This window comes from Stegostoma tigrinum, chromosome 21 (genome assembly GCF_030684315.1).
Source record: "Stegostoma tigrinum isolate sSteTig4 chromosome 21, sSteTig4.hap1, whole genome shotgun sequence".
In the NCBI taxonomy this organism is placed as follows: domain Eukaryota; kingdom Metazoa; phylum Chordata; class Chondrichthyes; order Orectolobiformes; family Stegostomatidae; genus Stegostoma; species Stegostoma tigrinum.
In genome coordinates, this window is record NC_081374.1 from 38,847,615 (window position 1) to 38,863,938 (window position 16,324).

General features: G+C 41.5%; 1 protein-coding gene across 2 annotated transcripts in view; it reads right to left on the reverse strand.

Annotated features, from left to right (window-relative positions):
• The window catches only part of LOC125463001 (polyglutamylase complex subunit TTLL1), a 34,134-nt gene extending 18,126 nt beyond the window's left edge, over positions 1-16,008 (reverse strand). For both annotated transcript variants that reach the window (XM_048553596.2, XM_048553597.2), the window contains exons 1-3: positions 15,729-16,008; positions 12,245-12,453; positions 1,056-1,236 (exon numbers count right to left, since the gene is read on the reverse strand). In XM_048553596.2, the coding sequence (XP_048409553.1) occupies positions 1,056-1,236; positions 12,245-12,453; positions 15,729-15,841 (503 nt within the window). In that variant the 5' untranslated portion in view covers positions 15,842-16,008. The remainder of the gene's footprint in view (positions 1-1,055; positions 1,237-12,244; positions 12,454-15,728) is intronic.
• Between the last annotated feature and the right edge of the window lie 316 nt (positions 16,009-16,324).

Sequence of the window (16,324 nt, forward strand, 5' to 3'; positions counted from 1 at the left end):
ACTTGCTTTTACTTAGCTTTACCTCACATACCAATAATTCTCTATGCTCTCTGCGCTGCCTCCTCAGTCCCTCTGTACATCTCACCACCTTTCCTCCACATGCACCAGCACTAACAGCCATTGCCACTGACTGTTATCCCACTTATTCCACACCTTTTCTTTATCATAGGAGACAACAGCTCCATAACAAGGAGAAAGAGCTCATATGGGTGGAAGGGTGCCCAACATCCATGTCCTCACCCTCCTACGAGGGAAAGAAGAAAAAAAAAACTTATTCAGGGCACTTTGCTGGCACAGGTAAAACAGGCTTGTCACTATCAATTTCTGCCTAAATGTTCCTGGTGTTAACTGTCAGGTGTTTGACATTCTTTCTGCATGGAGAGTAAGTGTATCTTTGCACTATCCTGTGGCACAAAATGGTTACAGGTAAAGTTCCATAGATGGGCAGCAAATGCAATCCTAGCCATCAAAGCCCACATCCGGGCAAATATTAAAAGAAAATTTTGGATCCATTTGTGCACAAAGGTATAGATGTCAAACAGTTGTACACCAGTAGCTGTGCCAGCAAGGGATATGTACAAAAAGGGTCAAATTTGTAAGATGGTCATTGCATGGGCAGCTTGTGTTGCCCTTTGCATGGGCCTGTGATCTATGTTCTCCATTGTAAAGACCCCATGATCAGTGTTTGTTGAAGCCCCCTCTCTCACAAGTCAAGTCACCTGCCCCCGCCATTCAGAGTGTGTTTGCAGCCATTTCCTCCCATTGCATATTTTCAATTTCCAGCATGATGAAAGCCAACAGTGAGCACTCCTGTCAGCAACTTCTAGCTCACCCTGAGAGTGCCAATGAGACTCCAAAATATCCACATCACCTTCCTAGTAGCCCAAACCATTAAACTCACTGACTTCACACTTCTCCAAATCCCCTTCGAACCCATCCATATGCACCTGCACATCCTATCTTCTCCTGGTAGGAGGTTCCTGTATCTGGTGTGGTCATTGCATCACTGCGACCTCTCCCACGCACAAACATTCAGAAACAAAAATCATTCTTACGTCGTAGTCCTGCTGTCACGTGACCACTTCTTAATCTGAGAAAGTTTATTGATGAGGAAAATTCCCTTCCCTTGAGCCTTTCCACATGGTTTCATTATCCACGTGCTAGTTGGGTTCTTTCGAAATTCCTCAACAAACAAATTGTAATCCCCAGGCAGCATGAATGTGACAGGGATAAAATCTGAAAGAAAATCAAATTGCATTATTACAAAGAGTGACACTCTGAAATCTTTTACTCTTTCTTTTCTCCCTTAAAATCACAGTGTGTTTAGACTACAGTAATTTAAACAGCTCCAAAATAAAAGGAACTCAATAGCTGGTTTCTGCTGAGTCAAATTTCCATTCTGTATGGATTGGATTTAGTTATGACAGGAGAACTGTGCAGATTCATGAATGGCTTCTCAGGAATTATAAATGCCATTTATACAATATTATACATAACTTTATTCAACTCTACTGTGGACTACCTCTGTTAGTGGGGGAAGGTTCCAATGCTAAGAATCTGTTACTAAAAGCATCCTTTATTTTGACAGTAATTGGCTCAATTTTTTGTTTATTCACAAGTGGCAGACTGGAGGAATAAATGCATGACGGCTGTCTATCTGAAACATATTTTAAAAATTCTTTCATGAGATGTGAGCATCGCTGGATGGGCCTAGTTGCCCTTGATGTTGTGGTGGTGAGCTGCCTTTTTGAAAAGTCCATTTCGTGTACATACACTGTGAGGGAGTTCCAGGGTTTTGATCCAGCGGCAATGAAGGAACATTGCTATATCTCCAGGATGATGCATGGTTTTGAAAGGGAACTATAACCTCTAGCTTTGGAATCTCCCAACCCTCTTCCATCATATTACTTGTGGTCAAGAGTAGATTGATGGGGCAGTAATTAGTTGGTTCAGATTTGTCCCGCTTTTTGTGTACATGACAATTTTCCTCATTGTCAGATTGATGCCAGTGTTGCTTTACTGGAACAGCCTGGCTAGGGACACAAATGTTATGGAACAGAGGTGCTCAGTACTATTGCTGGAAAGTTGTCAAGTCTAAGGCCCATAGCACTTCTAATATTCAGCGCCCATAGCTGCTTCTTGATGTCCTGTTGAGTGAAGTAAATTGGCTTAAGACTGGCATCTGTGATGCTATGGACATTTACAGGAGGACCTAACAGGAGTCTGCCCTGAAGCCATTTTATACCTATCACAAGGCCAGCTGAATAACGCTGTCTTTCATACAATGTCTCTTTTTATGATTACATACCCACCAGATTAACTGAGTAGAATTAGACTACAATAAAAACAGAAAAGGCTGGAAAAAGCAGTCGGTCAACTCAGCCAAATTTGAGGTCAGAAAATTCTGAAAAAGGAGTAATCAACCTGTATGTTAATTCTATCAAATTTAGGCAAAATAACACGGATGCTGGAAACCTGAAATACAGCAGATGTGGCAGCACCTATGGGCAGAAAAACACAGAGAAAACAGACAGAGAAACATTGAATGAAGTATGGCTTCTTTAGAACTGTAGTTTTGCTCTTAAACGTAAGTAATCCCCATGCAACATTTAACAGGAGGGAAAATATTCTGTTCCCTGATAAGCAGTGCAAGAAAAGGTTTCTTTGATGGTTCTGTCTCCAAGGATTCCATCTCCAAGGCCTGACATATGTTCAGGTGCTGAACATAAAAGAAAAGGCTTTAAGTGAATTAGCATGTTATTCAGACATCTATTCAAAATAATGATCAATGTATCAACAAAAAAAACAGATACAGATGCTATAGAAATGTACTGCCACAGTTGTGCAGTTCTAAGGATTTAGTTGGATGTGACTGTTTGAAAAAGGGTGAGGGAGCTGAACAAGCATCTAATCCAGAACTGCACGATACATATATTGGGCGGGACAAGTTATAAGTTCGAAAAGGTGACAACTTCATGTTGAATTTAAGAAATGGGAGTTGGAAACATTTATTACATATTTGCTATCACCACATGCAATTCATCACATAACTGACATCTCTGGTATAGATACATGTAATACTCAAGGTACTCCAACACACACACCACACACACACAATATGCTTTTATTTAAACAAATAGACTAACTTGAAAGGCTGAATCTTACTAAAATCAATTAAGTTGTTTTTGTCAATTGTTTTCATGGAGAGATTTTCTCTCTGAGGCCTAGCAGATTTTCTTACACTATCATCACAAACTCACTTTATTAACAAGGTACCGTGCCCCATGGCACCCATTCGTCTGACACTAGGTAGATTCTCCCACTTGCTGTGTGCTGAATTACCTGCCACTGCCGAGATACTCTGAGATCCCTGGCGCCACCATCATTTATAAAAGCTGTCAAGCAGCTGGTGTCATTCACAGCCTTCATTCACAGATCATGACGTTACCCCAAACATTGCAGGTAATGTGAAATTGGCACCCCACTTTGCAAACATATTTCTGGGGGATTGAGGTGGTGCAGAGGAGGGTCATCCTCTTCTCCCAGGTCCAGCAGAGGATCCCATGACCCTTTACTTTGCCAACCTGGTCCAACCTGATTTTCAAACGGATCAGTGCAATTTCTAAGATCCAGACACATGTGCAGGAATGTCCCAAGATGGCTAATTACCTTATTTTCTCTCTACTACCTCACACTCAGTCTAATTCAGTTACTGCAACACCTCCAACAAGGTTCATGCTCTACCACTCTCACTATACATGCAACACCTTCCTTCACTTGCTCTCCCCACTGCAAAATGCCACCTAATAATTCTGCATGCCCTCTGCACTGCGAACTCACTCACTTGGGATACCACACCACATTTCCCCTTCTGTGCCAGAACTAAGAAGCTGTTGTCATCCACTTCTATCTCACTCAATCCTGCCCTCACCCTCATTCCAGGAAGAAATGACTCATAATAAGGCTGAAAAAGTGAGGAAGAATGGTGAATGTCCAACTTTCAGCTCCTCACCCTCTATGAGAGGATTGTGACCCTCACCAGAACCAGTCAGGTGGCAACACAGAAACATCCATGTCTTAGCAACCAAGTAAAAAGCATCAGCCACTATTGTGCTATTCTTCCAATATCCCCCTGTGAAAATATTCTTAAATATTTCAGAATGTCTACCCTTGTTTGTGATGCATTGTTTCTTTTGCCTCCACGCAGGCAGAAGCAGCATAACAACAGACTCTGCTGTCAAGAGAGTAGTGTCACAAGACAAATCCTCCTCCACTTCACTGATGCTCAGAGGATACATCAGCGAGGCTGCTTCCTGCACCTCCTTCAGCTCAGATCCTGTCATCTCAGTGGGTATGAGAGCTAAACTAGAGTCATGTATTCACCAAGGGGTATTCATCACTGGCAGGTCTCCACAGCTGGTAGACGGAGAAAAGCCCAGGTCGCTGGCACTTCGAACACTCTGCAGACCAGGTACCTGCTCAGTGTCAAGCTGGAGAGGACTCCAACTGGTGTCAGCAATTCATGACTTAATTGACGCATACAAGCAGACATTGGAACAATAGGCAGGTCTGTCAAGGCACTAGACAACTTTACACAAAGCTTGAAGAACTGCAGCAACACCATTCAGACCCTGCTTTCTTAGGAATGCCAGCACCTGGGCTGTCTCCATGGACATTTTGGAGGCAACAGAGAGACAAGGAACCTTTACCTTATTCCAGGTGCCCCTTCCTCACAAGCAGACAGGGCAATGCCAGTAGGCACCCAGCTGGAGGAGGAACAACAGGCAGGCTTCCCAAAAATCTCCACTCATGACACACCAGAGTTGGCCAGGCCTTCCATATTCACCCTGCCTGCCAAGTTCATAAGACTACACCTGTCTCCAGACAAGCCAGACTCAGCATTTCTGGTTGCTGTATCCACAAAAGTGTTGGGGGTTGCCCAACCAAAAGTCCCGGATCAAGGGCTCCACCATAGGGCACACTCCCTCAAAACCCAGTTCCTGAATCAAAGACTGCAGAGATGTAGTGGGAGAGAAAGAAAGAAGATCACCTCTGGAGAGCATGCAGGTTGCGCAGTTTATTGTAAATACGTGTTCACCTTTCTTCATCAGCAGTGTGATCGAATGTCCGCCTATTTGCAAATACAACCTTGAAGGTACAGAGCTCAGCCATCCTTGATGCTACACTATGTTTTATGGTCCAAGGAGTAAAGTGAGCTGTTCAGTTTATAGAATCGAGAATGGTGATTGCAACTTTAACAACCATAATCAATCTTTCCAGGCCCTAAAACATTACTTGTGTCCTAGTGATCTTCAACAGAGGATGGGGAAAGAACTTGGATGGCACACAGCAGGTTAATGGCTAAGGTTCACGTCACATATATTACTCAAAGGCATGTCTGAGCTTCAGTGGATGGTGTCTATATAATGTGTTGCCATTTAAATGGCCTCATCACTTTAAGATGAAGCCTCCTCCCTCTCAGAATCAAATACTTAGCCCAGCCACTCCTGGTGTTGCCGCAGCTATTTTCATCTCCATTGCACACTTACTATTTATGATGGAAGCATGATGGAAGGAAACAGCAGTCACTTCTCAGAGTTTGTCTGGCTCCCCTCTTACTCAATACCCAAATGCACACCTTCCATTCTCAGTAGCCCTCCAAGTCAACCCCATAGGCTTTGAACTTGCTGAAGCCTCCACCCAATCTGTCTATCTACGGGTTCATCTTCCCACTGTTCCCTATCCAGCCATAAGCATACAGAATAAACATGTCCGATCTAGTAGTGCACTATTCTCTCCCTACGGGAGCTTTTCCCCCTCAACATTAACCCTTTCCTTCAAAGCTCTATTGTCTCCCTGCCTTATATAAAGTTACCTTCCCCCTAAATTATAATTCTCTCTGCGTCCCAGCATGCAGCTTCCAATCTCCACAATTAATTCCCCCAGCACTAGGCCCTTGATATCACCCAAATAATGTTTGGGTGACAGATCCCCCGGAATGACCACAGGCCATACCTCTGGGCAAATCAAACAAACATCCCAAACAATGAGTATCCAGACCCCTGATTGATTTTGACACAGCACCACAATGTCTACTTGTGACTCCCTGCACTGGTTGCACTGAAAACACAGCTTACCGTAGCCCACTCCCTAGACTGTACAGGTGTACATCCAATGGCCAAAAACACCTTAAGCAGTTGTCTGACCATTCCCAATCCCTGGACCAAAATCAGAGGCTGCCCTTTACTTAGTGAGCTGGAATTCTGTGAATGAAGGGTGTTCCTCCTGGTGGACGACTACTCCCCTTACACTTTGAGATGTGACCACTCAGTTGATGCACATGCAGTGCATTTGGCGACTAATACATGATGAAGCAAGACTGTAATGTAGCATGGTTTTCTACAGACACATGCCCACCCCTTTACCGGTCACTACTGACAGCCATGACAAGCTGCCAGGCTTTGCATCTGCACTTAACATTAAAGCAAGGTAGAAGTAAAAGGCGAGGCAAAGCATAGATGCTGTTAGCATTAAAGTAGGTACATAAAACTGATAGAATGCTAAGGGAACTAGGGAGGAGCCCTGGAACACATCTTACTCCAAACCACAAGCTGGGTGTCCATCCAGATGTACAAATGTCCTTGCAGTCCTTCCATCAAACAGTACCAGTGTGCTCCAAAATGCTAGCACAAGAGCATTCTATAAGCAGATCAGAGAAGAAGCAATGACTCCTCATGCCCATATCATAACCTCCACAGAATCCATCCATAAACCCTCTTCCTCATCTGTGGAAGCATAGGAAAGGGTGCAGAGGAGATTTACCAGGACAGTACGGAGGGAAGGTCTTGTGAGGAAAGGCTGAGGAACTTGAGGCTATTTTCATTAGAGAGAAGAAGGTTAAGAGGTGACCCAATAGAGACATACGAGATGATCAGAGGATTAGATAGGGTGGACAGTGAGAGCCTTTTTCCTTGGATGGAGATGGCTAGTACGAGGGGACACAGCTTTAAATTGAGGGGTGATAGATATAGGACAGATGTCAGAGGTAGGTTCTTTACTCAGAGAGTAGTAAGGGCATGGAATGCCCTGCCTGCAACAGTAGTAGACTTGCCAAGTTTAAGAACATTTAAATGATCATTGGATAAACATATAGATAATAGTAGAGGTCGGCGTCACATTGAGGGCTGAAGGGCCTGTACTGCGCTGTAGTGTTCTATGTTCTATGACTCCTTATGCCCATATCGTAACCTCTAGAGAATCCATCCATAAACCCTCTTTCTCATCATGAAACTAGTTTCATTTGTATGCTAATAACACACAACTCTACCTTCGCACAAACTTTGTTTCAAGCAGTGCTTTTTATCTTGTCAGACTGTGTAATACTCATGAATAAGCCATTACTCCTTTTCTCAATTAAACAATATAATATCTTATTGTCTTATTCAATGGTGCATAAAGCTTCAAACTCTCATGATTGTCTCAAAGCAGGTATAACTTTGTCCAGCTAATCATTAGGATGACCAGAACTATCCTGCATAATTTTGTCACCTCCATTCTGTGGTTCTTAACTTTTAAAGTCTCCTTTCCTTCACCCTTCATGAACTTTATCTCATTCAAAAAGGTGCTGTTTGCATCCTACACATGGCCTTAATTATCCATCACTGATATCTTCCCTTTGTACCCTGTCAGGCAGTATAACAAATTCAAAACTGTTATTCTTACATATAAATTCTTCACTCTCCCCATTTTTGTGGCCTCCTAAATTACCTTCGCTTTCCTACCACCCATCCTGTTTGCAGCTGTGGCTTTTACAGCCTAAATCCTATTTGCTTTAATTCTCCTAACAAAATTGTCCCATTTCTCCACCTTTTTCTTGAGAGTCTCCTTTTTTTTAAATTATTAAACAAAAGCCTTATTGATTATAAAAACTCAAAGAACTGCAGAAGCTGTCATTCAGGAACAATACAAAGTTGCTGGAAAAGCTCAGCAGGTCTGGCAGCATGTTTGAAGGAGAAAACAGAGTTAACATTTCAGGGTCCAGTGACCCTTCCTCAGAGCAGGAAGGGTCACCAGACCCAAAACATTAACTCTGTTTTCTTCGTCACAGATGTTGCCAGACCTGCTGAGCTTTTCCAGCAACTTTGTTTTTGTACCTTATTGATTATGCTGTCCAATGTTATCTCTCATTGTTTGATTCAGCATCTCTCGCTCTCGTGAGCATGAAGCCTCTTGGGATAATTTTCTATTTAAAAAGGTGCTTTGTAATGATGTTGTTACCATAGCTTTAAACTCTTCTAGCCACATGCATGAGCTATATCTTTGGTCCTTAACTCTTGCATCCTGTGTGTCACCTCTTTATCTAACAATTTATGTAAAGTTAGGTACAGCCTTAAGCTACCTCAACTTTATTCCGTGGAACCTTCTTTCTAAATCCTGTTGCCTTGCTATTTTTCATCTGGCTTCTAAAAACCCTACATGAAACTGACTTTCTTTAGCTTTGCTTTTAGAATACCTCCTATCTTTTCTGCTGAGCATCTATTTTTGATAGTCCTTTACTGACTTCTAAAATACTCCCAGTCCTAAGACTTGATACTTTAATTTTGAGATATCATAAGCCTCTTCTTTTAATCTAATACAATCCTTCACCTCCTAAGTCAGTCACAGATGGATATTTCTTCCTGAGTATTTTTTTTTGCTGTTTGCATTTGGAATATACCACTTTCAGACTTAACATAGAGTGCAACTGTGTTATCACCATTTCTCAAATCATCTTTTACTATAACAATACTAATTAATTTTGCTTCATTACACAATATTAGATCTAAAGTAGCTTTTTCCAAGATGGTTCCACAATTATTTGTTTCAAAAAACTGTGATGAAAACATTCTACAAACTCATGTTATTGAACACTTGCCAATTTGATCATCGTAGTCTATATGAAATAAAGTCTCCACAATTATCACAATGCCCTGCTCAATTTCTTGTTTAATGGTTCTGCTGCAATTGGCGGGGGCTATACCCTCCTCTCACCAGTGTTCTATGCCTCTTGCTACTCCTAATTTTCAAGTATACTGATTTTATTTCATGATCTCCTGAGGCCAGATCCTTTCATACTAATATGTTTTCATGTCATCGTTCACCATCAAGGCTCACCCTCCTTCTTTATCATTCTTTCTATCTCCGACAAATTATATCCTCCTAACCCCTTGATTACCTCATAAATATGACTCTGTAATGACAATTAATCTGAATTGCTTAGCTCTATTTCTGCCACTAGTTCACCTGTCTGCAAGATCTTTTATTTTTTTTAATCTCTCTTCTGTAATGACCTTATGCACTGATGTACATTTTTTGTTAAAATTTTCATTCCTCTGTCTTAGCCTGCTTGTGCTTGCTCAGATTGTAACACAGTTCTGATGCTTCAAACTTTATTTTGATATCTAAATCCTCTCACCTGAATCCTCCCCACCTTTGTTTGTAGCCCTAGATAGACAACTAGCCATGACATTGGACGCGCTCCAACTGACCAATGAAATAGCTCATTCTTCCCGCAGTACTGACTCCAGCAACACTTTAATTGAAATCCCTTCCTCCCACACTATTTTTTGAGCTTCACAGTTAACTATGTAAGAATCAATTTCTCTTTGAAGAACATCCTTCTTAGCTGTACCTATATCCAGAACAACTGATACACCCTCCATTCCCAACTTCCTCTCAGTGATGGGGAGCCAAGAGGAATGTGGTGCTGATTGGGGTCAGAAGCTGAATAGATCTGCAGCCATGATTAGGAACGTCAAAGGTTGTGTTGTCAGTCCTGTATCAGGGTTAAGGATATTGTATTGTGGCTGGAGAGAAACTTGGGGTTGGAGGGTGTATCAGTTTGGGATGTCTGGTCAGCACAAACGAGTTGCACTGAAGGATCTGTTCCATGCTGTATGACTCTATAACTCAGGCGTTCTCTCCACCCCCGCTCTAACTGTTTTGGAGACTGCTACAAATAGCACCCCTGCTGTTACAGATCTCATCTCTGAATGAGTGATAATGGGAACTGCAGATGCTGGAGAATCCAAGATAACAAAGTATGGAGCTGGATGAACACAGCAGGCCAAGCAGCATCTCAGGAGCACAAAAGCTGACATTTTGGGCCTAGACCCTTCATCAGAAAAGGGTCTAGGCCCGAAACGTCAGCTTTTGTGCTCCTGAGATGCCGCTTGGCCTGCTGTGTTCATCCAGCTCCACACGTTGTCATCTCTGAATGAACCTGTTTCTGGGCCCGTCTTCGCTCAGTTGTAAAACTCAAATCTGCAAAAACTTTAGCAATTACCTCTCCAGGAAGCTTCCTAGTCATATAGCTAAAATCATAATATGCTGGAAACATTTATTTTAGTTCACTGCTGAAAATGACCTTACTAAAATTAAGTCAGACCTTCATAGAACTGAAAACTAAATCCAAATGTCCTCACTTTAGCACCCAAGTTCCCGAATAATAATATATAGTGAACCTGCAGCATATCATATTCAAGTGAGTTCGATCAAATCAGAACCATGCAATTTTATAATCAATTGAGATGTAAAATCACAACACCTGAACATGTGTCTAAGGTGTCTAGTATGTGAAGCAAAGGTTTCCCATTAGCATTTTATCAGCCTCTGCGTCAACCAAAAAAAAATCGAAAACACATAGCGCTTCCACACTTTTTCAACCTTTTTGTGAATTTATAACTAAATATGCTGATACTAGGGACTCCATGAGCAATTGAAAAATGTGTTCAAAGTGTTGACTTATAACAGTTATCAGTTACTGAAGTAATTTTCTCATAGCTTGAATTATTTTTGCAGCGCTTCATTGAAAGGCTTTGCATGTTTTTGAGTAAATATTAAACTAAATGCATGTGGTTAGTCTTGCAATGCTTTGCACCTAGAACTGTTTTCTATTGTTCGGAGAAACTGCTGCCACTACTACTAAGTAAAGCAGTGAGCAGTATTCATGACAATACAGTTCCTAAATCATGTGAAATAACATAACAATAAATCATATATCCCAGGGACTGGCAATCTACATCAAACAATAGTGGAGCAACATGCAAATTATGGCCAAGCAACTCATGCGTACAAACTTCATAATACCATGTCCAATGTTAGATCTGGTTCTGCTATTGGACAGTATTTGCCTATAACCCTGATTGTACTAAAATTACAGTGGAACCAATCTAAGATAATTAATTGGTCTAGAAGCTAACCTTGTCCATACATAACTTTTTTTATTGAAAAAAAGGGTCACAAATCCCTGCTGCAATCCCCATGGCAACACCCTATGCAATCATAGTCTAAATGCACAGTCTGAATTTTTCAGCCAACTAAGAATGACAATTAACAGCTCCCTTCAGCTTTCCTTTCTAATGCTGAATAAATTGATGTTCACTGTCTAAGCTTGTTTTCTTGCTTGCCAGTCCTGTTGAATGCAAGATGAAAAGTTTTTTATTTCATCTGTTTTTAAGCAAGGTTTACATTCTGTACAACCAAGAAATTATTGCTATGCTGTTAAAAGCACTACCTGATGTTTACCTGTCACTTTGTTTCTGAAACAGTCAAAACTTGGTAACACTGGTTCAAAATTTAATGTAATTGACATAATGAAGTTGAAAACTCAGAAAACATTGCTACTTTTTAAGAAAACATTTGCAGTAAGGGCAGACCTGTTAAAAACTGGTCAAGTGATCACGCTAAAGCTACTTCAATAAAAACACCATGCTGAAAATGGAACGTTATGAATACAGCACCACAGAATATGACTGGGGCACATGAGGAGATATTAGGACACATAGCTAAAGAGATGAATTTAAAGGGCACCATTTAACCCTCATCAGTTCTGTGATCAATGGATAAGCGTACGTTATCACAGTATTAATCAAGTGATCAAAATAGTCAATTTTGATTCAGCATCTTTAATACAAGACTGGAGTCATGCATTTAACAATGAATAAAACTTCAGACAGTTTTTTAGGACTTCATGAACTAAAGTACAACAATCTATGCTGGCCTAAAATTTGAACATGAACAACAGTAGTGCTTTACCAAAAACTTGTAGGAACTCTACAGTAATTATATTTACATTAAACTAATAATCAAATAACAGATGTTATCAAAATAAATTGGATAATGGCCTCATTCACAACATCAGTGAAGGTGTTCTCCAACGGTTAGATCAAATTTCAGTTATTGTATTTAAGGTTTCTGCATTTACCTAGATGAACATATTTCCCATTTTCATCCTTCTCCACAAGTGGGCTTGCTTCCCTTTCCAGCTCTCGGCGATATCGCTTGATATTCTTTACCATAAGATCCTTCCTTGTCAACTCATAATGGTTTGGGAAATGGTTCACGATTTGATCATCATTCAGACGGTAGCCATTTTCAATGCTGAAAACATTTCGAATTGTCTGTACACTCATCCTAAGAGAACAAATGTGCAATAGTAGACAACCTTTAGGACATTGAAGTATTTACATTCACTTTTCAAAAACATAAGCCCTCCTCTTATTGATATTATTTTCTGTGTGTATAATTCACTATCTTTTCTGGTTCCTCTTTCTTGGATCTTTACATGCCACATAACGCCCTCAACTAAACGCGGTCCTGAAAAATCCTTCTCTGTGGAAAAGGCAGTGTCCCAATTATAAAACAGGAATTTATTGAATAAGTTGTTTACTATACCCATCCAACTTTAATAAAGCAAATTAACAGTTGCAATTATTTTAAAAGCAGTGATAAATTCCTCTGCAGCTATTATTTGTGTTTTTTTTAACAAATGGTCATTTTTGTCCAAGAATTCAAATTAGGTGCTCTTTCTCTTCAACCAATTCTAATTAGTTAGTATTAAATCTTCTCCTCTCCTTGTAACAACACCTATAACACCTTTAACATGCTAAAGCTTCCAGTGTATTAAACAGGAATATGATAAAGCAATTTAGTCCTGAGCCACATAGGAGATATTAGGACAGATAGCCAAAAGAACTTTGCTTTTGGATTGACGTAAAAGGATGAGTGATCTAAAGTGGAAATTTCAGAATTTTAGACCAAGACAACTGAAGACATTTCCACCAATCATAAAACTATTAAAACTGGACGTAAGAGACGAGGTCACAGATTTTAGGCTCATAGGGTTGAAAGAGGTTGCAGAGATAAAAGGAACAAGTTTGTAGGAGATTGGTAATGAGGATAATTATTTTTAAAATCAAGACATAGCCTACACAATTTATTGATTGATGAGTAAACAGGACTTATTGCAAGTCAGGATACACGCATGAGTTTTATTACAATGTTTGGGTGTTGTGGTAGAGATGGAAATTTAACTAGAAAGATTCAAACAGAGTCATGGAAAAAGAAATTGTGGACAACACCACATTAAAAGGACTTTCAGGAGGGCATTTAGAGATAGGGCAAGAGTTTTCATTGTGAGATGAATCAGAAATACATTAGTGTGGGAGTCAGGAAGAAAAATTTGGTGGTTAGCAGTTTGATGAGAATGAAAGCAGGTGGATATCATGAATCCTGAAAGGTGAAGATGAGAAAAGAGAGAAAGAGAGAACAAGTGTGCAAGTGTAAGGAGAGATGTTAAAAGCCAGTGAAGGTGGAGATTGGGCGAAGATTTAATTTGGCGGGTAAGAAAAAGAAAGCGAGCCGGGGAGGCAGCTAAACATGAAAGGTCATTCTTAAATCAAAAAAAATCTCCATAAACCTTTTGACAACAAATCTGGAGCTGGAGGAACACAGCAGGCCAGGTACGTTGGAGGAGCAGGCAGGTTGACATTTTGGGTTGGGACCCTTCTTCAGAAATGGGGAGATGTGAAGGGAGCTGGGAAATAAATAGAGAGAGGAAGAGTGGGGCTGGGTAAGGTAGGTGGGATGGTGATAGGTGAATACAGGTAGGGAGTGGTGGAGATTGATCAGTGGGATGGGTGGGGTGGATAGATGGGAGAGTAGATGGACAGGTTGTGTCAGGTCAAGGAGGCAGGAGGGAGGATTGGTGAGGCTGGGGAAAGGTAGGTGAGGTGGCAAAAGATTGGATGCAGGTAGTGGGAAGGGTAGGGCGGATAGGTGAGGAGAAGATGGGCAGGTTGTGTCCCGTCAAGGAGGTGGGAACGAGAGGGAGAGTTGGACATGGCTTGAGGCCAGGGGTGGGGAGATTTTAAAGCTGGTGAATTCTATGTTAGGGCCATCAGGCTGTAGGCTTCTGAGGTGGAACATGAGGAGTTGCTCCTCCAGTTTGCAAGTAGTGTCATTGTGACACTGGAGGAGGCCCAGATTGGACATGTTACCCAGTGAGTGGGAGGGGGAGTTAAAATGGTTGGCAACCGGAAGGTGTTGTCATTTGTCACGTACAGAGCACAGATGCTCTATGAAATAGTCCCTGAGTCTACACTTCTGTAGGCTTCACCAGTTTTAAAATCTCCTCACCCCCAGCCTTATTCCATGTCTAACCATCCCTCTGATCCCCGCCTCCTTGACCTGACACAACCTGTCTGATGAAGGGTCTAGGCCCGAAACGTCAGCTTTTGTGCTCCTGAGATGCTGCTTGGCCTGCTGTGTTCATCCAGCCTCACATTTTATTACCTTGGAATCTCCAGCATCTGCAGTTCCCATTATCTCTCTCCCCACAACCTGTCCATCTTCTCTCCCACCTATCCACCCCAGCCATCCCACTGACCAATCTCCACCACTCCCTATCTGCATTCACCTATCACCATCCCACCTACCTTCTCCAGCACCCCTTGCCTGTCTCTATTTATTTCCCAGTGCAGTTCTTCCTTACCCCCCCCCCCCATTTCTAAAGAAGGGTTCCCACCTGAAATATCTATTGTCCTGCTCCTCTGATACTGCCTGGCTTGCTGTGTTCTTCCAGCTCAATGTCATAAAATTATTTATGTTTGTCTCTGACTCCAGCATCTGCAGTTCTTGCTAACTCCATAAATTTTTTGTTGGAAAGGTGGGTAAATAGAAAGAGTATATCAAGATGGTTGGAACTCTGGAAAATAAGCCAGCTTTTATACTTATTTTGTAGGCGAGTTGCAGATCGGAGACTAGAGGAAGACTCTCTAGGAGAGAAGGTCTTTCAAATATTACTCCTTTTGGAATCTTTTTATTTTGACATTTTTGCATTTACAAATCAGTTTGGCAGTGTGCCAATCATCTGGATGTACAGTAGAATTTAGAATTTTGTTCCATGAAATGAATTATCCTCTGTGCTATCTGTGTTGTTTCAAAGTCATCCAGACCCTCAAATCTGATTTACACTATCGGCTTTGCATTAGCACAAAGCCAAAATGATTTTATGCCAAGGCTAATCTTGTGTGAATACAACAGAAGACGATTACCAGAGATGCTTGTGAAACGTAGCCTGTAACGAGTAAAACGAAAACTGCGAACTGTCAACAAAGCCAAGAGCCACAGGCAACGATCAAGAGAGGTACAAGGAAGGCACAGGACGAGAATGATAAAAGACCGGGGAGTGAAAACCTGACATGGTGTATTAGAGGGTGTGTAAAAGTGGAGATAATTTAATTTAGTGTCCACGTTAACCACCAGAAACGACTGAAGGGTCTAGTGAAAGGCACCCCCTACTTCACGCTCATTGGGTTAACAGTACGGTTCCTTCATAAGCCTTGAATAAAATAATAAATAAATGACAACTTATCTAAAATCAGCAAGCAGCACCCGTGTTTACTCACCAGTAGAAGTTCCAGTCTTCATCAGTTGAAGTCTGACACCAGCCCCTCTTCTCAAAATTATTCACAAGCACCGATTTTTCAATGTCTGTCACCCATTTTACTTTCCCGGCCATACGTTCAATGAGTCGAAAAATATAAATAAGTCAATGAATAAAATTTGCAACGTCGGAAGACATTGATTGTGAAACAGGACAGTTTGACAACTCGCCTCAATCCAACTGAAGAAATCCCCAGTCAAACCTCCACGGCCCGTGCGCTCTATCAACACGCATGCGTACCAATGAACCCCTCACCCCGGTGTATAAACAATGCGCATGAGTATGAATGAATACCACCCCCGCGGAGTGAATAATGCGCATGCGTACTGTGAAATACACGATGCTGCGTAAGGCGCATGTGCCATTTCCTGGCATCATGGGAGTTGTGGTTTCCTTTCATGTGACGACTGGGTTTGGTCACCTGATATTTCCCGTGGGACAGAGCGACGATGTTTGCCGTAGCAACCTGATGGTGAGCTGCGGTTCCTTCTGCCGTCGTGTGGAGCAGTGAGTATGTCGCACAGCATAGAACCGGCAAATAACCGCGTCAATCGAGTG